The sequence below is a fragment of the Siphateles boraxobius genome, unplaced genomic scaffold, assembly GCF_051911475.1.
Source record: "Siphateles boraxobius isolate OS27281-9 unplaced genomic scaffold, OSU_SipBor_1 48, whole genome shotgun sequence".
In the NCBI taxonomy this organism is placed as follows: domain Eukaryota; kingdom Metazoa; phylum Chordata; class Actinopteri; order Cypriniformes; family Leuciscidae; genus Siphateles; species Siphateles boraxobius.
This window is the reverse complement of record NW_027509119.1, coordinates 2,780,001-2,805,672: the sequence shown is the minus strand read 5'-3', so window position 1 is coordinate 2,805,672 and position 25,672 is coordinate 2,780,001. Positions and strand designations below refer to the sequence as shown.

The 25,672-nt window shown below is 33.7% G+C and overlaps 2 protein-coding genes across 3 annotated transcripts in view; one reads left to right on the top strand and one right to left on the bottom strand.

Annotated features, from left to right (window-relative positions):
* Nucleotides 1-12,387, bottom strand: part of pkd1l3 (polycystic kidney disease 1-like 3) — a 31,786-nt gene extending 19,399 nt beyond the window's left edge. The window contains exons 1-13 of the mRNA XM_077201589.1: nucleotides 11,962-12,387; nucleotides 10,674-10,832; nucleotides 6,609-6,700; nucleotides 6,347-6,409; nucleotides 5,824-5,961; nucleotides 5,609-5,712; nucleotides 5,421-5,538; nucleotides 5,096-5,224; nucleotides 4,135-4,354; nucleotides 3,435-3,616; nucleotides 3,125-3,355; nucleotides 851-952; nucleotides 578-756 (exon numbers count right to left, since the gene is read on the bottom strand). Coding sequence (XP_077057704.1) covers nucleotides 578-756; nucleotides 851-952; nucleotides 3,125-3,355; nucleotides 3,435-3,616; nucleotides 4,135-4,354; nucleotides 5,096-5,224; nucleotides 5,421-5,538; nucleotides 5,609-5,712; nucleotides 5,824-5,961; nucleotides 6,347-6,409; nucleotides 6,609-6,700; nucleotides 10,674-10,832; nucleotides 11,962-12,277 — 2,033 coding nt within the window. The 5' untranslated portion in view covers nucleotides 12,278-12,387. The remainder of the gene's footprint in view (nucleotides 1-577; nucleotides 757-850; nucleotides 953-3,124; nucleotides 3,356-3,434; nucleotides 3,617-4,134; nucleotides 4,355-5,095; nucleotides 5,225-5,420; nucleotides 5,539-5,608; nucleotides 5,713-5,823; nucleotides 5,962-6,346; nucleotides 6,410-6,608; nucleotides 6,701-10,673; nucleotides 10,833-11,961) is intronic.
* Nucleotides 12,388-13,759: 1,372 nt separating this feature from the next.
* dhodh (dihydroorotate dehydrogenase) overlaps nucleotides 13,760-25,672 on the top strand; it is a 12,434-nt gene continuing 521 nt past the window's right edge. Inside the window, exons 1-9 of one of the 2 annotated variants that reach the window (XR_013194609.1) lie at nucleotides 13,760-13,841; nucleotides 15,847-16,059; nucleotides 16,820-17,019; nucleotides 19,828-19,910; nucleotides 20,140-20,327; nucleotides 21,078-21,191; nucleotides 21,326-21,479; nucleotides 24,046-24,212; nucleotides 25,317-25,672. The exon at nucleotides 25,317-25,672 is cut by the window's right edge and continues 521 nt beyond it. Coding sequence is in view for 1 of the 2 variants with exons in the window: in XM_077201590.1 (XP_077057705.1) it covers nucleotides 13,824-13,841; nucleotides 15,847-16,059; nucleotides 16,820-17,019; nucleotides 19,828-19,910; nucleotides 20,140-20,327; nucleotides 21,078-21,191; nucleotides 21,326-21,479; nucleotides 24,053-24,212; nucleotides 25,317-25,419 (1,233 nt within the window). In the remaining variant the exon portion in view is untranslated. The remainder of the gene's footprint in view (nucleotides 13,842-15,846; nucleotides 16,060-16,819; nucleotides 17,020-19,827; nucleotides 19,911-20,139; nucleotides 20,328-21,077; nucleotides 21,192-21,325; nucleotides 21,480-24,045; nucleotides 24,213-25,316) is intronic. The other variant, XM_077201590.1, reaches the window with a different exon arrangement.

Below are 25,672 nucleotides of genomic sequence, written 5' to 3'. Positions count from 1 at the left end.
AGTCAGAATTGTGAGATATAAAGTCAGAATTGTGAGTTATAAAGTCAGAATTGTGAGATATAAAGTCAGAATTGTGAGATATAAAGTCAGAATTGTGAGATATAAAGTCAGAATTGTGAGTTATAAAGTCAGAATTGTGAGATATAAAGTCAGAATTGTGAGTTATAAAGTCAGAATGGTGAGTTATAAAGTCAGAATTGTGAGATATAAAGTCAGAATTGTGAGATATAAAGTCAGAATTGGGAGATATAAAGTCAGAATTGTGAGCTATAAAGTCAGAATTGTGAGATATAAAGTCAGAATTGTGAGATAAAAAGTCGTACTTACCTTTTTTATTTTTTATTCTGTGGCGGAAATAATAAATACATTGCAACGAACAATAAATATTTTACTTGATGTACCCACAAAGTAGTTAAAGAAACCTAATATAAAGTGGGACTTTTAAGATTAAATGAAATACAAAAGGAATACTAAGTCACACAAAATACTCAGCTAATTTTAAAGTGTACTCTGTTCCTGCCTTGCTATGCAAACATAAGAAAACCCATGCAAAAAGCCAGGAAATACAGACACCTACCAATCAGGGCTTCTCCCCGAGTTGTCATGCGATATCTCAATGCTCTGCAGTTCTCCGAGAGAGAAGGGTATACTGAGCAGAAACACATCCACAGCTCCTCTCTCAAACATTGGCTTCTCAGGGTCAGACATGTGGTAAGATTCACTCTGTCCTTCGCTGAACTGGAGGGTCACCATTACCTGGCAAAAGAAAGACTTTAGTAATGCGGCTTCTGAGGATCACTGAAAACCTCTTCCATTTAAGAAATAAAGAAATAATAAATACTAATATCACCTTAGCAGTGGTGCCAGCCCCTTTTCTGTGGCCGGTCTGCACATATATAAGGTAGTTGTATTGGGCACACGGATGATTGTCCTCCAAAAGAGTCATCTTACGCTGTGGACACAGATATTTAACCACGTTTCAGACGTATGTTACTAGGATCCTGCGTGGTGTATTAATGGATACAGCTGATTTCTATAGCATTAACCCTAAAATAGGCGATGTATTTTGTGGGGAGAGGCAGGAAAAATGTAGGTCTCATTTCTTGATTTCATGTTGAAAAGGTGTTTGTTGTGAATATTTAGATCTGGTGACTTCGTTCATACATTCTTTGTTTAAATAATTAGCCTCATTTAAAAACAACATGACCACCTGTAGTGGGAAATCTACTCACCTTCAGATAAAAGATTAAATATTTCACATATGTAAGGGGGGTTGCATGTTTAAAACGTTGTTTTTAAGTGTTAGCTTATTTCGTTTGTGTTGAAATTTTATTAAATGACATTTTTCATAATCTGTGTGTAAATGTTTGCGACTCCCATACGTCGCCCCTTTGTGGGGTATAAATTCATTGAAAAAAATCAAGTTTTTAACTCTCATAACTAAACTAAACATTCTTTGTAAAATTCTGTTGAACAATAATGCCTATTTATGAATATTATAGCCTATTATATTACCCTATTAATACAATATGAACATTTCTAGAGCCTATAAATTATGTATATGACCAAAACTTTTCTGAAAAACCTGTTGTACACAATCTACTTCATGCCTTCTGTCCTCTGATTGGCAAACTTTTTTATCAAGTAAAATATTTTTTGCTCAGAAATCTTTAATGATTTTTATAAAGTCATAAAGTAAGTCATTATCTTACTTCATAAAGTAAGATAAACATTTACTGGACTGAAGCAACTTGGGTTTACTTGATTATTCATGCATTTTTTATTAATGTTTAAAGTTAAAATTCTTTTTACATTTTTTTTTCATTTTAATGTAAATGTCAAATATGACAAGTCAGGCTTTTGGGGAACATTTTCCATCTCTCAATTATCATTGATTTGCAATGAATTGCATGTATATGCCATAAAATAATTATATTAATTGTGACTTAATAAGATGGAAAATAGCAATAAATCAATTTTCTGATGTCTCTTCATGGTTTGGCCATTTTTAGGGTTAAAATTCTGTTTTGTTAGACATTCTCAGTAAATCCAATATAATAAGAAGAGTAACAATAAAGTATGTACAACAATAAACATTTAAATTTAAAATTAATAAGTTGTAAGAAAATAAACTTGCGAGTTAATTTTGTGAAAAAAGTCAGAATTGTGAGATTTAAATTCGCAATTGCAAAAGATAGAAAGAAATGCGAGTTATAAACTTGGAATTGTCAGAATTGCGAGATATAAATTCTGATTGCAAGGAATTTTTTTTTAGAATTGCGAGTTATAAACTTGGACTTGCAAGGGAAAAAGTCAGAATTGTGAGTTATAAACTTGAAAATTGCGAGAAAAAGTCTGAATTTTGAGAAACTCGCAACTGCAAAAAAAAAAAGTCAGAATTGTGGAATTTAAACTTGCAATTGCAAAAAAAGAAATGCGAGTTATAAACTTGGAATTGTGCGAAAAAAGTCAGAATTCTGAGATATTAAATTGGTCTAGGAAAAAAAAGTCAGAATTGTAAGATAAACTCATAATTGCGGGGGAAAAGTCATAAATGCGAGTTCTAAACCTGAAATTGCAAGAAAAAGTCAGAATTGTGAGAAACTCGCAAATGCAAAAAAAAAAGTCAGAATTGTTGGATTTAAGTTATTTGCGAGAAAATGTCAGAATTGCAAGAAATAAACTTGGATTGCAAGGAATTTTTTTTAGAATTGCGAGTTATAAACTCATAATTGCGGGGAAAAAAGTCAGAAATGCGAGTTCTAAACTTGAAATTGCGAGAAAAAGTCTGAAATGTGAGAAACTCGCAAATGCAAAAAAAAGTCAGAATTCTGAAATTTAAACTCGCAATTGCAAAAAAAGAACGAAATGCGAGTTATAAACTCTGAATTCCGAGGAAAGTTCAGAAGTGTGAGTTCTAAACTTGAAATTGCGAGAAAATGTCTGAATTGTGAGAAACTTGCAACTGCAAAAAAAAAAATCTAAATATGGTCTGTCCATGAATGTAAGTTTATGGGACTTTGTCAGATGTTTTATCATCTACTAGTTGAAAACCGTAGAGCTTATATTCTCAACAAGCCACACGAGTGTGTGAAGAAGACAAGAAAACGTGAGTATACTGTACCGTTCTCAGAGCTTTGCGGTCGGCGTACCAGGCCCACATTACACCCACAAGGTAAAGTGCGAAGAAGCAGCTGAGTAAAACCACCACTATATAGTTCTCATTTACTGTAGCAAACAAAGCTGCTGTCTTGGAGAGATCAACTTGGTTGGGCATAACAAAGAAGGAGCTCCCATAGAACGTTGTGTGGTTGCACAAGCAGTGAGTTAGATTCGGCATAGTATTGGGACCAACCTGCGGAAAGACATCAGATCGTAAATGTTATGAAAAGACAGTGTATATTACTAACTGATCAGCGATTATAAAGTCTTACCATGCAGCCCTCTCGACTCCAGTCTCCAAGATCCTGGTCCCAAAACAGGCACTTGGTTACAAAAACGGAGATTTGAAAGGTCAGCGTCTCACTTGAGGTGTAATCATTTGGTAATACTGACACCTTCCAAGTCCCATCGACTCGCTTGGTCATATCCGGGGTGATTAGCCAGCGATAACCATCTATTGCAATGATTTAATGATTTAGTCTTTATCTATCCGCTCTTTGAACAGTACATTAGGGCTGCACGATATTGAAGAAAAATGCGATATGAGATAACTCATTAAATAATGCGATATTGTGATAAGATAATGCTTAAAGTGTATAAAATAAACTTAAATTATCTTTAAAATATATTTGAAAAATATTCACATTCTTTTTTTTTTGACAGGAAAACATCCCTACAACTTCTGAAAGTGAACATCAGTGTAAATCAATGGGTTCAGGGTTTCAGGAAGGCATACATTAGGTTTATTTAACAACAAAACGTGAATAATCAAATGATTCTTATTAAAGCAAAAGTTATTCAGCCGAGGCAGTGAGTTTTTTTCTCTTTGTCTTTTTTTCATGACCCAGATTATTGCAAGCTGTTGCGATATGCATATCACGATTTGCGATATTTCGATAATTTTGATATATTGTGCAGCCCTACAGCACATGCAATACTATTCATTTTATATATGCATTTCACAAACTTTACCTTTGTAGGTCACATTAGTGGTTTGATTTGAAAAGGTGCTGTTTGGCTCATTGGGCGGGTACAGGGTAAAACTGAGAGTTATGTTCTGGTTTGGTATTGCTGTAACAACTACAGTCACGTTTACGTCTGAGATGTTGAACGCTGAGGTGACAGCGAACCCTTGTTTCCAGGTTATATCCACAACTTCAGGCTGAGTCGCTTCAGGCCGAGGCAGATATATCTGTACAGAAGAGACGTATCAGAAACTACTTATTACTTCCAATGCACTCTTTCATGTTTTCATCTTCTGAACGAGTACTGAATCTCCTGATCAAAACACAGGTGAAGAACAAGCAGAAACAAGCGTAAAATAACGTGATCATCAACACTAAACAGCATATAAATCAAAACTGCCTTGAAATGTTGACCCAGGACAAGCTTTAGGACTGTGAAGCTTTGGGTGTTGATGGACTCGATCGACTCCATCTGTGTTTTGATCACATTTGGATGTAGTCTTTGACAAAAACGTGATTTTCTCAGCTTTTTGCACAAAATGTTGCTTTTTTTTTACGAAATTCCCCAAATTCAAGTGTTGATAAAAAAAAAAATGCATAAAGCTAGAATAAAATGGCCTTTTTGTTTAAAAGCAGTTAATTCTTTTGATGCATGTATTGATATATATATATTTCATTCATATTCATATTCAAAATATTCATGTGAAAATGATCAGAAATGCTGGTGGTGGCTGGCAACTTTTTTTTTTTTTTTTTTAAATGCTGGCTGGAAAGGGTTAAACTAAATTCATTTATTTTATTTTAAAAAAATACATAACTTTTCACAATACTTGTTGTTGCAAGGCAGCAAACTTCAATGAGCAAGTCAAATCCTTCTGTGTTCATTATTCTCATACATCAAATTGATAATGTGAGTTCATATGGTTCTCTAATATGTGATAAAAATGAGTTCAGTTATTTATCTCTACCTCAATGTTCTCTGTGAGATTTGTGAATTTGACTGAAGAGTTTCCCTGTTGCAAAGAAAAGCTTAGAGTTGATCCAGAGATGCTTTCGTTGGACTTCGTTTCCACTGGATTCTCTTTAAATTGGAAAAGCTGTAATGATAAAGTTTTTAAACATCAAACCATGATTGTAGAAAACGATTGTGAATGGTCTCTATATGACAGGTGACTGGGTTAAAAACAAAAAGACTGCTTGAAGAGTCTTTGCATTTTTGTATTGCGATATATTGTACACTGCAAAAAATAAAATATGTAGCTGATTTTATAAGTTACGCTTAAAAACACACACCTGGACACTGACATTCCCAGAGGGCAGTTGTTTTGTCATTGAAGAAAGAGATGGAAGTTGGCAATATCCTCCATCCTTTGAGCCTAAAGTCTGTCCACCCAGGGCTTTTGAATCTCGCCTATGGAGACACAGCTCATGAGCCATTGCATATGATAACATAAACCAGTAATCAATCAACTTATAATGACCTGGTGACATAAATGGTGCCTGTTGGAAGTTCCTTGACAAGGTTCCCGTCACTGGCTAGAGCCTTCTCGTAAATGTGGCCGGCAAGAGTAATAAGCTCCTCAAGCTGTTTGATGAACAATATAAATATCCACAGATCAACAGCTATAACAATGTAAAGCATCCATCTTTCTCAATCAGCCTCCGAATCATTTGATCCATTGATGACTCGACTTACATCCTCCATGTTCCTAGGTTCACACTCTTGCGAGAACAAAAGCATGGCTGCGGTGCTGTTGACGATTTCAGCAAGCTGGACTGGATCCGTTACATCGGATTGTTGAAGGTGATCATATATGTTTTTCAGGTATTTGACCTATCCGATTAAGAAGCAAAATAAATTCATTTACATTGCTGCATCAATGTGCAATGCTGAAAACAAACGGAATATATGGTTTGAAGATTTTGAAGTAATGAGGAATATTATCTGAGGTGTTATTATACAAGGATCAACACTAAGGCCTATTAGGCCAATGCTGGGTTGTCCTTTTACTTTTGTTGATTATGTACATGTATTAGAGCACGGCAGACCCTATGCATTCACTGCATGCTTTTTGCAGAAAAACATTGTTTTGGTTGTGCTTTGGCTTTGCGTGACTGTGTGGATGAATATGATTATCTTAACAAACTTATCCTGTTTGTGAAATTCTATATGCAATAATATATATCAATAATGTAATGTAATGTAATGTATACCTCACCTTATTTTCCTTTGACATTTCTTCCGTTGTCGTCTCCAAAACCCTTAAGATTTCTTTTGCATTCTGCAAGAATGACAGAAAGGGTTCGGAGTTCATAAACTGTTGTTGAGATTGTAATTTACTGTTTACATCAGTTCTTGTAAAGATGTGGGTAGAATTCATCCTACATCCAACTCATGCACCGTGTTTGGTTATGGTCCAGTCTCTTATAAAAACATTACTGTTTTCAAAAATGATCTTATAATTGAATAACCTCACCAACCTTCAATAGCTGAGTAGTAGTTAAAATGCCTTGCAATGACGTTAGTATGTCAGTAAGAGCTCTGCGGCTCCTCTTCAGGTGTGTGTTCACATCTGTAACAGCATAAGAGGAACGTTACATTCTGCTGCATATGTATAAGAACATGTGTAGCGATCTCAGTCCATGATTCTGGGTTATACTTTGTTATGTTATATTATATGTTATAGGCCTATGTTATGTTATGTTATGTTATGTTAAATGTTATGTGTTATGTGTTGTTATGCTATATGTTATGTTATGTGTTGTTATGTTATATGTTATGTGTTATGTGTTATGTGTTATGTGTTATGTGTTGTGTTATGTTATGTTATATGTTATGTTATGTGTTGTGTTGTGTTGTGTTGTGTTGTTATGCTATATGTTATGTTATGTTATGTTATGTTATGTTATGTTATGTTATGTTATGTTATGTTATGTTATGTTATGTTATGCTATGTTATGTTATGTTATGTTATATGTTATGTTATGTTATGTTATGTTATGTGTTGTTATGTTATATGTTATGTTATGTGTTGTGTTGTTATATGTTATGTTATATGTTATGTTATGTTATGTTATGTTGTGTTATGTTATGTTATATGTTATGTGTTGTTATGCTATATGTTATGTTATGTTATGTTATATGTTATGTTATGTTATGTGTTGTTATGTTATATGTTATGTTATGTGTTGTGTTATGTTATGTTTTGTTATGTGTTATGTTATGTTATGTTATATGTTATGTTATGTTATATGTTATGTTATGTGTTGTTATGTTATATGTTATTTTATGTGTTGTTATGTTATATGTTATGTTATATGTTATGTTATGTGTTATGTTGTGTTGTGTTATGTTATGTTATGTTATATGTTATATGTTATATGTTATGTGTTATGTGTTATGTTATGTTATGTTATGTTATGTGTTGTTATGTTATATGTTATGTTATGTTATGTTATGTGTTATGTTATGTTATGTGTTGTTATGTTGTTATGTTGTTATGTTATGTTATGTTATGTTATGTGTTATGTTATGTTATGTGTTGTTATGTTATATGTTATGTTATGTTATGTTATGTGTTATGTTATGTTATGTTATGTTGTTATGTTGTTATGTTATGTTATGTTATGTTATGTTATGTTATGTTATGTTATGTTATGTTATGTTATGTTATGTTATATGTTATGTTATGTTATGTTATGTGTTATGTTATGTTATGTTATGTTATGTTATGTTATGTTATGTTATGTTGTTATGTTATGTTATGTTATGTTGTTATGTTATGTTATGTGTTATGTTATGTTATGTTATGTTATATGTTATGTTATGTTATATGCTATGTTGTGTTGTGTTGTGTTGTGTTATGTTATGTTATATGTTATGTTATATGCTATGCTATGTTATGTTATATGTTGTGTTGTGTTATATGTTGTGTTATGTTATATGTTATGCTATGTTATATGTTATGTTATATGTTATGTTGTGTTGTGTTATATGTTGTGTTGTGTTATATGTTGTGTTATGTTATATGCTATGCTATGTTATGTTATATGTTGTGTTGTGTTATATGTTGTGTTATGTTATATGCTATGCTATGTTGTGTTATATGTTGTGTTGTGTTATATGTTGTGTTATGTTATATGTTATGTTATGTTATATGTTATGTTATATGTTATGTTGTGTTGTGTTATGTGTTGTGTTATGTTATGTTATGTTATGTTATGTTATGTTATGTTATGTGTTGTGTTGTGTTGTGTTGTGTTATGTGTTGTGTTATGTTATGTTATGTGTTGTTATGTTATGTTATGTGTTATGTTATGTTATGTTATGTGTTGTGTTATGTGTTGTTATGTTATGTTATGTGTTGTTATGTTATGTTATGTGTTATGTTATGTTATGTGTTGTGTTATGTGTTGTTATGTTATGTGTTCTGTTATGTTATGTTATGTGTTGTTATGTGTTATGTGTTATGTTATGTGTTGTGTTATGTGTTGTGTTGTGTTGTATGTTATATGTTATATGTTATGTTATGTTGTTATATGTTATGTTATATATTGTGTTATGTGTTGTGTTATGTTATGTTTTGTTATGTGTTATGTTATTTTATGTTATATGTTATGTTATGTTATATGTTATGTTATGTGTTGTTATGTTATATGTTATGTTATATGTTATGTTATGTGTTATGTTGTGTTATGTTATGTTATGTTATGTTATATGTTATATGTTATGTTATATGTTATGTTATGTGTTGTTATGTTATATGTTATTTTATGTGTTGTTATGTTATATGTTATGTTATATGTTATGTTATGTGTTATGTTGTGTTATGTTATGTTATGTTATGTTATATGTTATATGTTATATGTTATGTTATATGTTATGTTATGTGTTGTTATGTTATATGTTATTTTATGTGTTGTTATGTTATATGTTATGTTATATGTTATGTTATGTGTTATGTTGTGTTATGTTATGTTATGTTATGTTATGTTATGTGTTATGTTATGTTATATGTTATGTTATGTTATGTTATGTTATATGCTATGTTGTGTTGTGTTGTGTTGTGTTATGTTATGTTATATGTTATGTTATATGCTATGCTATGTTATGTTATATGTTGTGTTGTGTTATATGTTGTGTTATGTTATATGTTATGCTATGTTATATGTTATGTTATATGTTATGTTGTGTTGTGTTATATGTTGTGTTGTGTTATATGTTGTGTTATGTTATATGCTATGCTATGTTATGTTATATGTTGTGTTGTGTTATATGTTGTGTTATGTTATATGCTATGCTATGTTGTGTTATATGTTGTGTTGTGTTATATGTTGTGTTATGTTATATGTTATGTTATGTTATGTTATGTGTTGTTATGTGTTATGTGTTATGTTATGTGTTGTGTTATGTGTTGTGTTGTGTTGTATGTTATATGTTATGTTATGTTGTTATATGTTATGTTATATATTGTGTTATGTGTTGTGTTATGTTATGTTTTGTTATGTGTTATGTTATGTTATATGTTATGTTATATGTTATGTTATGTGTTGTTATGTTATATGTTATTTTATGTGTTGTTATGTTATATGTTATGTTATATGTTATGTTATGTGTTATGTTGTGTTATGTTATGTTATGTTATGTTGTTATGTTATGTTATGTGTTATGTTATGTTATGTTATGTTATATGTTATGTTATGTTATGTTATATGCTATGTTGTGTTGTGTTGTGTTATGTTATGTTATATGTTATGTTATATGCTATGCTATGTTATGTTATATGTTGTGTTGTGTTATATGTTGTGTTATGTTATATGTTATGCTATGTTATATGTTATGTTATATGTTATGTTGTGTTGTGTTATATGTTGTGTTGTGCTATATGTTGTGTTATGTTATATGCTATGCTATGTTATGTTATATGTTGTGTTGTGTTATATGTTGTGTTATGTTATATGCTATGCTATGTTGTGTTATATGTTGTGTTGTGTTATATGTTGTGTTATGTTATATGTTATGTTATGTTATATGTTATGTTGTGTTGTGTTATGTGTTGTGTTATGTTATGTTATGTTATGTGTTGTGTTGTGTTATGTTATGTGTTGTGTTATGTGTTGTGTTATGTTATGTTATGTGTTGTTATGTTATGTTATGTGTTATGTTATGTTATGTTATGTTATGTGTTGTGTTATGTGTTGTTATGTTATGTTATGTGATGTTATGTGTTATGTTAAGTTATGTGTTGTGTTATGTGTTGTTATGTTATGTGTTCTGTTATGTTATGTTATGTGTTGTTATGTGTTATGTGTTATGTTATGTGTTGTGTTGTGTTGTATGTTATATGTTATATGTTATGTTATGTTGTTATATGTTATGTTATATATTGTGTTGTATGTTATGTTATATGTTATGTTATATGTTATGTGTGTGTGTGTGTGTGTGTGTGTGCGTGCGTGCGTGCGTGCGTGCGCGTGCGTGCGTGCGTGTGTGTGTGTGTGTGTGTGTGTGTGTGTGTGTGTGTGTGTGTGTGTGTGTATCTGTACCTCGTGTGCAGAGAGAACGGAAGCTCACGGTACAGTTGGGTGTGGTCACCAGCTGAAATGGGTTGATGACCATATAAGTGCAAGCAAATACAGCTTTATCCACATCACTGCCATCATTTTTAAGAGGAGAATATGAGACTGGCGTTGTTGGCTGAAAACCTGTAAAAGAACAAACAATCAAAAAACACTTATTTTTTATTGCCATATACTCTTAAAAATAAAGTTTCAATGGGATTCTTCCTCACTGTATATGGTTCATGGGAGATTAAGAAAAGTTCTTGAGATTAGACTACATAAAGATCCAAAACTGGCTTTATATGGTTCTTTTAAAGTCCTCCTTTGGTAAAAATCAAATTTTTAATCTTGTTTATATGTGTATGTGGTGTTTTTAATATGCTTTAAAACAAACCATGAGTAAATTCATAAGTCAACAGCATTGCTGAGTATTTTCTCCTTAAAACTGCAGTGAACCAAAGACAGTCTCAAAAACACGGTTTGAAATCGCTGGTGTTTCTGACGTCACAAACTACCTTGTAACCAATCAGATCAACATGTGATCGTCAACGAGTGGATCTCTGAGCTGAGTGAGTGAGTGAGTGGAGGCGGGGCTCATTTGCATATGCATAGTATTTGGAAATTCATTATTTTTTGATTGCTCATTTGAATTTGAATTGATTACTTACTACTCAGTAATGTCAAAATTTGAATTAATATTTCTGATTTTAGCCTCCTTGTAATAATTGCTCTTTCCTGTCACTTTCTCTCTTACAACTTACTTTAGCACGATACATGTTTGGATAGAATCGTCTCTGATGTATTTTAGCACGAATTCTGCGTGGAATCATGTTAATGTTTTTGCCCCCTTTCCATTTTGTGTGTGTGTGTGTACTAATTTAAGATGCTTTGTGTTTTGTTTTTACAGTGACTTTTTAACATTCTGTCAAGTGTCTAGATATTAAAAAAATAGCCTTTTTGGCTAATTATGGCACATTTACTGCCGTGTTTATTAATGTGCATTGCCCCTGTAAACAAATGAACTTAAACATAATAGATTCTTCAAATCACCACATTGGTTTCTGGGATCTCATAAGGCATCCGACTGTAAAAACCCTGTTTGAAATAAAGTCCTCCATACAAAATCTCGGAAGTGATTGGAACACAAAATCTCAATCAAAAGTTCTCATGAGACTGTTACATCTCAGCATTAAAAACCTGTTTTAGGCACTTTTCTAGTCACGTATAAGAAGTACAGATGGTGTAAAGATGGAAAACTGTGAGCTTTACTCACCCCTGATGGAGTTTGTGTACGTCACGTCCCGGCTGACCCACAACGGTCCAGTTTCTGTGGACTGGCTTCGTAAGAGCTCCTTAATCTCAAACTTCAAGTCCCTCAGAAGATGTCCACCTCGTGTTGCACATCTCTCTTGGGCTTGAACCCATGGCATGGATTCTTGAACAATCTCGTACACTATTCCCTCGTGAGTTTCCAGAACTCTCTTTCCATAATCATATTTCTGGTGTCCTTTTTCCTCCTTACAAGTTGTAAGCGGCATCAAACCGATTGAAATCCAGTAATAAACAAGCACTTGCTTTGAGAACGCCATGACGGATAAGAGCTAAAAAGCAACCTTCAGTCCAGGAAAGTTGGTGTGGACTATAAAACAGAGAGTCTACGTACATCTTAGGCAAATCTCGAATCTCACTTTGTGAAAACAGTGAATGTGAACTAACTTCATTAGGGAAATGGGGGCAGGCACTCAAATACATGCAAAGTCTGACTTTAAACCAAGACTCTCCCAAAGCTTCCACTACCTTGTTATCTATATGATTACAGATTTGTGAAATAAAGAGATTTTGATTTTAAGCCACTCAATCTTGTGCAGTGATGATGGAAAAGAGAGTCAATGTTTTTCGCTGTATGTACACTGTAAAAAAATATTGTCTTGATTTGTTATCACATTTTTTTCTTTTGTCAAATCAACTTAGATAATTAATGTAGTTCAGATAACATTATATTTTGAGTTTCTGTTGATTAAATTGCATTAACTAAAATTTTTAATTTCAAATAACTCAATATTTTTATGGCAACCAGGTAACTTACTTTTTTAAAGTTAAACCAATAATATATTTTTACAGTGGAAATACCATGAAAACATGACACGTTTTCATACTTATATTATTCTAATTCTACACTGTAAAAAAAATAATGTTGGCTTAACTTAAAAAAGGAACCTAGTTGCCTTGAAATTTTAAGTTCATTGAAATTAAAAATGTGTAGTTAATACAATGATTGATTTAATCAACAGAAATTCAAAATATTATGCTATCTGAACCACATAAATTAAGTTGATTCGACAAAAGAATGAATGTTGTGATAAAAAATCATAAAAATATTTTTTACAGTGCAATAGTAGCCAAAATATCAAATATTCTAATATTTAAAAGTAAGCCTATATTACACAACTAACCAAATTCAACATTAACTGTGTTTATAATAGTCACAATTGACAGTGTTGTGTGTTTTATGAATAATTCCTCTCAATTAACTGTTAATATCACACATTTACTTATTTATTATTACAGAAAATGTACACATTTGTACAAATATATACAACTTACAGCAAATATGAAAACAAATATATATGAGGAGTGTATAAGGGTAAACAATTAATGCCGGTGGTAAACAATTACACATTAAAGTGACCGTGTCTTTTTTGTTTTTAATAGTAGGCTAAGTAGTGCCATATTGTTTAATTTCTTTTATAAAATGTCTACAGTTTGGCTTAGATTTAGCCCATTCATTCACATAAATGTGATATTTTCCAAGTAAAATAAACAGTTGTATGAGAAAAAAAAAAATATAGGCTACTTTTGGAATCAATGGTATCCTGTACAAAAATAACATGTAGAATAAAGAAAAAGATCAATTTGTAGTTATTAATGTTCCAAACAGCCCAGAAATGAAGTTTGAGACGTCAAACCAAAAAAGTCCCGAATATACAGATTCAAATATCACAATTAGCTTTGTTACTAAACAACTACCTGATGTGATTTTCATTCTCGGGTCTACTTTATTCTCGCGAGAATTCGTCCCGGAAGTGACTGGCGGAGCTCTGCACGTTGTTTTGGATTGACTGTCACGTAACACTCATGGCGGGACCACTGAAGGTGAATGTAATGCTAACAGATAGAGTTTGTATTAGGTTTATTAACCCGAGCAGAGCATGCATTTGCAGCTGTCATATCTGGCACTTTTTCATTGTTTTGTATCTCAAACGTTTTTCAAGGAGCTGATTTTCCCAGTTAAATTGTGTGATTATGAAATTTCAGGATCTTCCCAGGATTTGTTAACTTAATTGCAATGAAAGGTTTAATTGTAGTAAACGTTGTGTTTTGTTATTTGTCAAAAGCTGTTCTGATGATTTTACACTAACATAAGCGTAACGTTACCAGGATAATTTTGGACGTACCATGGAAAATATAACAAAATATCGATATGCTAACCATTAAATACAAAGGTATTATGCCACCACTAGGCTTTATGGTGATAAAATAACATTTGTTTTGTTTTTTAGTGTATACTTGGCCATTAATATATCATTTTAGTACTAAAGGCAAAATCGTGCATGTGCCCACAAATATGATTTTGAGCTTTAGTTCACGTTTATAGGGACTTTTCTTGTCAAATCAACCAACATTTTTTTCTTTGAAGAGTTGGAGCCAAATTACATTGGTGTAAAATATGACTTCAAAAAGATGGCAGCATGTTTTTTTTTTATTTGTACACTGAGATTGGTAGGTCTATTAGTCAATTATGTTTACTTAAGCAATCTTTGTTGGATTATATGCCAACGTGACAGTTTAAAAATGGGGGAAACGCACTTATGTTTTTTGCATAGAGCACACATCTCTGACTGCCAAAAATACACTGAAATGGTCAAGCTGAGTCACATTAACTTGCTCTCAAAAGTTTATAAGAATCTATATTTTAATCTGTTTTAGGGTTATTTGGAAGACGGGATTTTGTTCTTAAATCTTATTATCGTAAATGTTACAACATTGAGGTCCCAATATTTCTGGGATTGAACTCTATAGGGCCTTAAAAATAAGGATTTCCGAAGAAAAGGTTCATAGGAACATGAATCTAAAATTAAGTTAAGATTCATCGCAAACTTTTGAAAAATGACGTTTTTGGCAGTTGACACTTAAAGAGAGGTATGTTGTACGTATGCAATTGTTTTGATAAAAGGAAATAAGATACATTTCTGGTTCTAATATTATTTGTTCTTCAGACATTCTTCTTTAAACACAATAAATATCAGCGGTTTGAAAACATTTGGTTTTTCGACCATTGAAAATAGGTCAAATTGATCAATTTGAACATAGACCTGCATTGAGATCCCCATATCTATGGGATTGAATCATGTAGGACCTTAAAAATTAAGATTTTAAAAGAAAAGATTATTAAGAATTAGAATCAAGAAGAATATTTTAGAGAACTTTTAGAGTTACAGGCATGCAGACTTTTGAAAAAGAATATTTATGGCACAATTTTCTATGCAATTATGTTGATGGAAAAAAAAGCAAGATACATTTCTAGTTTAAAAAATATTTATTGTTCAGATATTACTCAAAATTAAGATGGCAAATGAAATGTTTGTTAAGAACCAGAATCTAAAAGGATATTAAGATATCTTTAATATTTCTTGAGTTACAGGCATGCAAACTTGGAGTAAAGAACACACAGTGCTTTTCCCATTTTTGAACTGTCACCATTGGCATATAATGCAACAAAGAATACTCAACAGATTTCACTAATACATGTACCAATCTCTTTGTAAAAATTAATGATGCTGCCATCTTTCTAAAATAATTTTTACCTCACTGTAATTTGGCTTCAAATCTCATGTTAAAAATGGTCATTTTGACCCCTATAATATTTTGTCATCTTCATTCATGCATTTCTTTCATCAGGAAAAAAAGATCAAATCATCAAAATAATTTGCCAGGGAGCTCTGGTTGCGTTGACCGAATGACCAAATAGTTTGTGCTTGGGATCCTTTCTTTTAAAAAATCTTTTAAAATAAAATGTCCTATTGTGATTTGAGCAGATAATGGATTTTTGAAAAAAGGATGGTCTCTTGTGACTCAAGTCTCCTCTTGCTCTTTGCAGAAACAAGCGAAAGATGCCTTAAAGATCATCGGATGTGGCAGTGGCGTGTTCCTGGGATTCCTCACGGCCTCGGGAGACGAGCGCTTCTATGCCAATGCTCTCATGCCAGTGTTGCAGAGGTTTGTGGGAGCGGAGACGGCTCATGTTATGGCTGTCCGGTTGATTGGACTTGGACTTGTGCCTCTCAACAACTACAAGGATCCAGCCTCACTGGTCAGTGTGATAGATACTTAGACTGCTATGCTGTTGACTAGGCTGATTAATAATTTGAGATACTTTGCATTGTAGGAAATGCACAATTTATTGGCCACCATATCGGTATCGGCCGATATACATTCATTTTTTAATGTTATCGTAATCGGCCTGATAAGAAATTTTTTTGTTGATATATTAAAGCCGATAACAATAATTTATTAATTCCTTCAGCTGAGACACTTCAAATGCGCACTGTTCAACATGATGGTTTTGAATAACTTGAAATAAGATTGGAATCACTTTGAAAAGGAAAATACAGTAAAGTAGTGCAAGATTTGCAAGTGTGTCATATAGACTACATAAAGTTATATTGAGAACATTATAATTGTGTGTTTGGGACGTGGCTTTTAATGGTGAGACTTTTGTTTTTGTAATCAGGTTCTCAAAAATTATATAACATTTTTTATTTAGATTTAGCAGCCAATATATCGGTTATCGGCTTTCAAATAAAGAAGTGTCGGACAAAATTTTCGTGTCGGTGCATCCCTTAGAAGAAAATGTAATAAATCTACCAATCTCTTTGTAAACATAAAATAATGATGCTGCCATCTTTCTAAATCATTTTTACCTCACTGTCATTTTAAGATTTGTAAAACTAAGATTCGCCGGTAAGCATTCAGATTAATTTTCACTATATCGGCTTAATGTGTCAGGACAGTTTTATTAATATTTCAGGGAAAGACAAGTAATTTAGTTTTTTCTCATTTCTTTCCATCAGGAAGTGCATGTGATGGGTCGAAAGTTCCAGAACCCAGTTGGGATAGCAGCCGGCTTTGACAAGCACGGTGAGGCCGTGGATGGCCTCTATAGACTGGGCTTTGGGTTCGTGGAAGTGGGCACCGTCACCCCGAAGGCCCAGGATGGAAACCCAAAGCCCCGTGTGTTCAGGCTGGAGTCAGACCAGGCAGTCATTAACAGGTGCGGAGACAAACCTACCGTGGTATCCATAATGAATGTCATTTTTTTTACCCTTCATAATTCATAATTCAAATTCCTCTTCGTCTTGTGCTGCACATATATTGTGTGATGAGTATAGTGCATTATTTATAGAATTAATTATAGAACACAACACTTAGCTCTTTTCTTAAAAAGAACTTAATGTTTTAACTTCTATAATATCGTCGCTGTCTTGGCTCCATATTTCATCTTTTTTTTTTTTATCCGTAAATCATTACTATTGGTCACCCTTTATGTCTGTCTTTGGGTTTTGTAAATATCTTGCCACTGAAAAGTATTAAAAAGAGCTTGTGACTAAACCTCGTAACGCCATTGGGTCCTACAACTGTCAGTCAAACCTCATAACTCCGCCCACCTCTATCGTGAATGAAGTGCCGCGCAGTTTGAAGCGTCTCTGCTTGTTTGCAATGCAATGATAAGTAAAGAACTGTTTTTTTGAATAAGTACAGCATTTCTTTACTCAATAAACACACAAATATATATGTATATATATATACACACACACACATATGTAGTGTTTCTTAACATAAATATTAGCCATATATATATATATATTTGGCTAATATTTATGTATTTGCTACAATAAACTTAATTACCTGTAAGTAGATGAAAACGTAATGCGATGCAAAGATGTACGCACGTCTGACAAAAACATTGTAACTCGTACATTGTTAATAATTTAACGACACATGCAAGTGAATGACTATATATATAAAGCCACAATATCAACTTTGACAGTGCAGTGTTTAATTATTTATTATTAATTATTATTTTCCTGAAAAGTAGCAAGGTTTCCCCCCGGCAGTGAGGATATAGAAAATGTATTGAAATGATTTTAATCTTTTCACAGCCTTATTCTATAATCTATCCTGGAACTTCAGTGCACTATCTGTGATATGTGCTTATTCATTCATACTCAAGAATGAATTAAGTTTATAGTATAAAGTATATCGTTTTTTTGGTGCAACTAACGATTATTTTGATAATCGATTAATCGGACGATTATTTTTTCGATTAATCGATTAATCGGATAGAAATTAAATTAGATTTTTTTTTTTTTAACTAAATAAAACCGTAAATCAGGGTATTTATGTGTAAAAGTGTACTTTAAAAAGTGCAAAAGCCACACATTGAGTTTTACTAATATCAATATTTGCATTGTTTTTAATGATAATTGCTGATGGCAAGTTGACAAACATGATTATTGTTAAAAAAATGATATCCAACATATTATGTTTTAACACAATTTTTGTTAAAACAAATTTACACAGACATGTTGTTCAGATGTGAATATCTGAACTAAAAACAAACTAAAAACATCTAAAATATATAATTCATTTAATTTTTATTTAAAATTAATTATATATAAGGAATATAAGGATAAAGAATATAATATATATTATATATAATATATAAAAGAATAATATAAGGATAAATTGATTAAATAAATATAGAAAGACTGAAAACAATTGTGTGAATGTAGAGCCGCAGTAGATCGGGTTTGAAAAACAATTAAAACTTAGTAGACAAATGCTATAAAAAGAGAACGGAATGGAGGTAACGTTACCCAGCAAGCTAACAGGCTTGAGTAAAGGACAGGAGAAATTATGCATTAGTGCACAAGCATTCGCTGAAAACCACTGAGTACAGTGACTAAAAAACAATATTTTACTGCTGCTGTTATTAACTGCCTTTGTATTTAATGCTTCACTTTGTAAACACCGTTTTAATTTAACCCATTTCTGCGGTAGCGCTATTTTAATCCATCACTTACGTTGCGAGCGAACTGATTGCACAACCTGATGCTCGAGACAAAATACAGACATCCCGGAAGTCCCGTGGAGTCTCCCGCATATTGATTGCGGCTCCCTGATGCCCGCGAATTAGTTCAAACTCCCGAAATCTAGATCGCGCAAGCAAGAGCGCGCATGCGAGACATAAGAGACTGCTCCAAACCGTCTAGCGCGCGCGCTCGGCAGAGCGCCTGAGGGAGAGAGACCTTGCGTGTGTGTGCGTACCAGTAAACGCTCCCCGTGACGTAAGCAGACCAACTAATCGATAATGACATTCGTTGACAACGATTTTCATAATCGATTATAATCGATTTTATCGATTAGTTGTTGCAGCCCTAGTTGTTTTGCATAAATAGGCTTGAACTGAATCCTAATTTCTGACTTGATGAGGTTTTCTATTTTCAGGTGAATAAAGGAAAGAATCTCTTTGGTCTGTTTAATTTGCTGATGTCAACATCAAACAATAAAATGTTGTTAATATCAGCAATATTGTCAGCCAGTGTTGTGTACAAGTTCTTCAGGCATTCAAACCAGGGTGGAGTCCCTCCTGACGGAGTAAATCAGTGTGTGTTCATGTTGCCGGTTTTGAATGCCAAATGCTGCTCGCCATTTGAAAGTTTAAGCCTGGACTTTCTCTTTTAAAATACGTAGGATCTGAACAAACCTCTAACATACGTATTAAACCACACGCGCTCCGTGATTGTTTATTCTACGGACATGAATTACGGCTTCAATTGTGTTATTTTTACAAGCAATTGCAAATATGCCAATAAACTTAAACCTGGCTCATATAATTGGTAACCCTGTAGTAGTATCATAGTACCGGCGGAAATATATTTTTATGATTATCAAACTCAAATATTATGGTGCTTTGAAGAATAACATCCTGATAGTTAAATATATAAGTCCAAAATATAAGTAAATGTCAAATATTATAATTGTATAATTACCGTATTGTGTTTTGGATATATTTCAGATATGGATTCAATAGTTGTGGCCTTTCTGCGGTGCAAGAAAGATTGAAAGCAAGAAAGCATGTGCAGTCAGAACTAACAAAAGGTAAATAAGACACAAAACCACTTCTTATTGTGAAGACAGCAGGGGGAATGTGGGTATGAGTTTCCATTCATAATCTTAACTTGGTGAAAATATCTTTACATAATATAATTTCCCTTACTCCCTCGTGAATAAAGACATTCACTGCTTTTTCCTACTTATTTGAATACATCTGAGCAGCTTTGCCAGGGAAGTCATGCTTGTCTGTCACCATATAAATGTCTAATCTCAGCTGGTAAACCTCTTGGCGTGAATCTGGGGAAGAACAAGCTTTCTGCAGATGCGGTGTCAGATTATGTGGAGGGTGTGCGGACACTGGGTCCTCTCGCTGACTACCTGGTAGTGAACGTGAGCAGTCCCAACACTCCCGGCCTGAGAGACCTACAGGGCAAGGAAGAACTGCGCCACCTTCTGGACAAGGTGATACTTCATTCCAGATCTGAAAACTGCATTAAACGTTTCCAGACATGCCCATTAGCTGCTCTCAACAACATCCAAGCACGGTCTAGAAGAATCTCTTCCTGTTGAAACATTATTGTGTGTGTATATTTCAGCTTTAATTGAAATTAAAGTTTTAATTTAATTTAGTTTCCATCCAGCTACATTTACATTTTGGGTAGATCACATAAAAAATCTGATCGCTCTGATCAGCATGTCATTTATGATGGAGGAAAAAAGAGCCAGATTTTAGCAACTTCCATTTTTATGGCAGATATTTTGAGCCAATTTCCCAGGAAGTGATGATTTTGTTCTCTTGAACACATGGGATGGAAACGCTGCTTTTTTTCCACGAGTGTTTTATGCGATATTCCAATTTTGCGCACAATTCTCCACTTTGGATGGAAATATAGCTGCTGTCTCAAAGTACATGGAACATTACATCGTTTGCAATAAAAAATAAAGTTAATTTGAAAAGAAATTGCTGATAAATCTGTTTGATATACGTATTAGTCCTGCGGTATATTCACAGCATCATGATATCGCTGCACTAAAATTAGTAAGATTTGTTGAACCTTGTTTTTATATAAAAGTGAGTGAAGTTTTTTATTTTCTGGTGAAAATAAAGTGAAATCTGTATCGTCAGATACAGGTTGTATCTTGCATTAAAACAAATGAATGAATTTATTTCGTCCTTTGTGTGAATCAGCTTAACTGATGGTGGTTTTTCAGGTGCTGAAAGAGCGTGATTCTTTGCGGACGGAGAAGCGACTGCCTGTAGTCGTGAAAATCGCTCCAGATCTTTCTACACAGGACAAGCGAGACATTGCTGAGGTCATCATGGAGGTCAGTCTCGCATATAATGCACAGGCCAAAAAAATGTGGAAAAATATTATGGCTGATTAATTTACAAGATGGGCAAGTTGCATAATTACGGGATTTTTTTTGTTGATGTTGTTGTTGCTTTGTGTGTTTTTTAGGTTGGCATTGATGGTTTAATGGTTTCCAACACCACTATTTCCAGACCAGACACTCTTAAAGACCCTAAAAAACATGAAGTAGGAGGACTCAGTGGCCAGCCTCTGAAGGAGCTGTCTACTCAAACAGTGCGAGAGATGTACACACTGACTCAAGGTAACCTTAAATCCTGAAAGCTCAAAGTCTTATTTTTATCTTTACACATTTCATTTGTATTTAGACTGATAGATTGAAACTAGGCTGTCGATAATCGTGATTTAAGGCTGTTTCTAACCATCAAATTGGTAATTAATTAATCAGTCGATTATTTTGACGTAATCAGATTTTTTTTAATGTGGTAGTAAAAATAAGACACGGCAAAATCTTTTAATCAAGCATTTGAATTCGTGACAGTCTTAATCGTGCTATAAACAATGAAAAAACATGATCGTGTTAATTAGGGGTAACAGTATTGCCGATAATCATGATATTTATAAATTAATACTACACATGAAAATATGGCACATAGAGAATACAATAAATAAGGCAATGTGAGAGTTTAGTTTAGCGCTCCATAATGCCGAGGTTTCATTCATACTCTTTTATCAGTTTTGTTTTTTAGTCTCAGGTAGCAAATAAGTGGAATTATTTCTTTTGTATGTAATAGTGCGATTGCAGGGCTCGCAAAATTTCAAAATCGCTGGTAGCCCTTAACACAAATATCAACAAGTGCGCTGTTCCGTTGTTTTAAAGTCTGACAATGCTAAAAGTGTTAATTTTCTGATGGAATAATTTACATATTGAAGTGTAGTAATAAATAACAATAATAACAATACCAGACTTTTTTGAGGCAAGTAAATGGTGCTCTAATTATTTTATGCTGTTTATAGCAGAATATATCATGGTCAAGTCACCTTTATTTATGTAGAGCTTTTTACCATACAGATTTGTTTGATTCAAAGCAGCTTTACAGTGATAGTGTGTTAGCACTAGGGGTGGGCGATATAGCCTCAAAATTATATCACGATATTTCAAGAATATTTGCGATAATGATATTTATGACGATATAGATATTTTATTTTTTTTGAAAATTTTCTTATTATGTTTATCTCGCCTAAATGTTTTCTCACTCATTGCGTTTTTACAATGTGGTAATTTTGTTGTTAAGAGTTTAAACAACACAAGGAAGCTTGATTTCAATCTTTGAATTAAATGTTAAATGTGTGTAGGTCTAACACCAGTATTCAGAAATACTACAGAAACATAATAAAGTAATCAAATGTAAAATAACACATAGTCTTTTAGTTCTGTTTCCTGGTTAAATTAAATACATCGGCTAATAATTCTCATTCATTACAATTAAAGCCATCTTTTGTTGTTTTGAAGACAACATTAATGACAGACGCATAGCCTATGGCGGCTGTCACTTTTACAGCTAGTGCACGGATCCATTGCTGTTTCCATTATACTGTCTGTCACACCGTCACATGCGTTTTAGACATCACCGACTGTGTTTATGAGTATACTTACCAAGACCGGAAGTTTTACACAATTTTGTGTTTTTCCCCCCATTAAAGCGATATAATCCGCAAAAAATAACTTTAGTTTCTCGCGAGCTGTACTCTATGTATGCACGCAGTTCAACTCTCTCAGAGAGTGCGCGAGTAGCTTACTGGATAGAATGTTTGAAACCGCTTGAATGTTTTAACTGATAAGAATTAAGAAGACTTGAAAATTATAAACTTTAGTTACGATGCACTGATGGCCCGATTGTGCAAGAGACCATTCAGTCATGTCCCGACTCCTAAACGCGCGCGAAAGACGACGCGCGTCGGCAGCCCCGCTGAACACTATAGCTGTTTGTGAAATTGCTAAATCGTCATCGGAGGCTGATAGGCTGCTCTCGCGCTCAGACAGGTGTTGTTGTTGTGCGTGCTAGGGAACGTATATGCGCCATACGTCATTGCGTCGCTATATCATTGATATCACGATGTGACACTTTTTTTTATCATGTACAAATGTATACCGGTATTATCGTGGACGGTATGATATGGCACACCCCTAGTTAGCACACGGATTCTAACATTCTGACACGCAAAGTAAAGCATTCGTGTCAAAGTGGAGCTTTAATTTTTATTGGCGTTATTTATGGGTTGGGACATTCCCCACCACTTTGTGAAACATTTCGAGGCACGGATGGTCCTAATACAAATAAATAAAACATCTCCGGTTAACTAGCAGAGCATTTAATTTAGTTCGTTATTAAATAAGAGACAATCTAGCGCTAAAATGTGTTGTGTAAAATGTGCCACTTTTTAAAACAAACTTACACCACTGATCATGTGTTTCTCTTAAAACAGGCACGGAGATTCATGAGAAATTGCGCTGTGGATATATCAGCATGATCAAAAACTTGCGCGGTCATATTTTTCCATAAAATAACTAGTCAATAATGTGAATAAAGGGAGCAATTTGATTACACTATTTCAGATAGCCCGGTTATGCATTTTGGCAGCCCGACTGGAAAACACAATAGCCCCGGGACGTCGGGCTAGCGATTTTGCGACTGATTAGCCAAAGAAAAGAAAAAACACAAATCATTGACTGATAGCATTATTTTTTTCAAGACTTTTATAGATGTAGCGATGATGCGAGAACCGCGTAGTGAAAAATCAGATATCGTGTCAGCCCTAATTGAAATGTATGTGAATTTGATTAATAAGGAAATAAGCTTTTGTGTGAGTCTGTAGGGAAGGTGCCCATCGTTGGCGTGGGCGGAGTGGCCAGTGGACGGGACGCTCTTGATAAGATCCTGGCGGGAGCTTCTCTCGTGCAGCTCTACACGGCGCTCGTGTACCAGGGCCCGCCTGTAGTCAACAGAATCAAGAGAGAACTGGACGATCTGTTGAAGTGAGCACACCCATGTTTTTTTACACTTCTCTAGATATTAGGGGTGTAACGGTACCGTCACGGTGCATACAGTCAGACGACAAACACAAGCTGCGTCTCCATTACAGATTTGCGCAAAATTTTGCGATATTTTCTAAATGTCGATAAAAAACTATTGCGTTAATTCCATTAACCGATGTTATGCGACTAAAACGCGTTTTTTTTTCTCTCTCTTGAATTGAGTCATTCCAACAATCATGGCGACGGATGTTAGTAGGTTTACGTGCATCTCAGCCGCAGCACTAGCCATTATTTTAATGGTAGGAGACGTAGGTGTGTTTTTCAAGCATTAATGGCAAGGATATCCTCTTATACTCGTGAGCGGCACATATGAGGTGTTTCTGGGTGTTTCTCCCTCATTTCTGCTTCAAGCTCTTGATGAATTGTGGCATTTCTTTGTTGTTTGGAATCCAGTATTCCTGTAATACTTTTGTCTTTTATGAGTTTAATGAAGAACTCTGTCTCGTCTTCTGTCCAAACACACAGCGCCTTCCTTAAAGAATGATCGACTTCAGCGTACGTCATGTGACCTGTAGTTATTACCTATTTCGAATTGCTTGAAAAAACACGTAATGAGAGCGTAAAAACATTGTTGCAGTATTATGGGAGTTTATGTGAAAATTGGCCATATTTTCAAATCGCAATTTCAATTTGTGTTAAATGACGGAGTATTTTAAGTTGTTTTCGCTGTTATAATGAGACTAAATCATTTGGCATTGTGGCGATTTGTGTCGTGTAAATCTCACTACAGTCCAGTGATGAAATATGAGTGTCCTGGAAATATGAATCCTCAGGTGCCGCTTCACTCGCTGTCTCCTCGTGGAACTAGGGGACTAAATGCCACTAAATGAAACAAACTGTAATTTGCACGACTGTCTGTTCAAAATAAATAGGAAAATGCAACAAATCCCTAATGCTAGGTTTCTTATTGTACCGAACTCGTATCGAACCGTGACCCCAGAACCGAGATGCGTACCGAACCGTGACTTCTGTGCACTGTTACACTCCTACTAAATTTTTACAAACATAATGGTATTAAACACACTTGTTTTGTTTTTTTAATAGGGCACAAGGTTTTACGTGTGTATCAGAGGCAGTAGGAGCTGATCATAGAGACACGGAGAAAACTGAAGGATCTCACTCCAAACATGAGAGTTCGGACTCATAACATTCGGCATTTACCACTGGGCATTAATGATCGTACGTCAGATTCTCTCGGACATTACATTCATTTACAAAACTGGAACCACTCTGGATTGTGTTTTTAGAAATGACGTGCCTTGTTGGTGTTATATATGTAAAAATGTAGACATTATGCCATTGAGTTAAAGGAATATATGAATTTGAATAAAAGCTCAAGATTTGTAACAGTGAAGGTAATGTAAACCTTTTAAATCACTGGCAATGCATTAGATTTCATT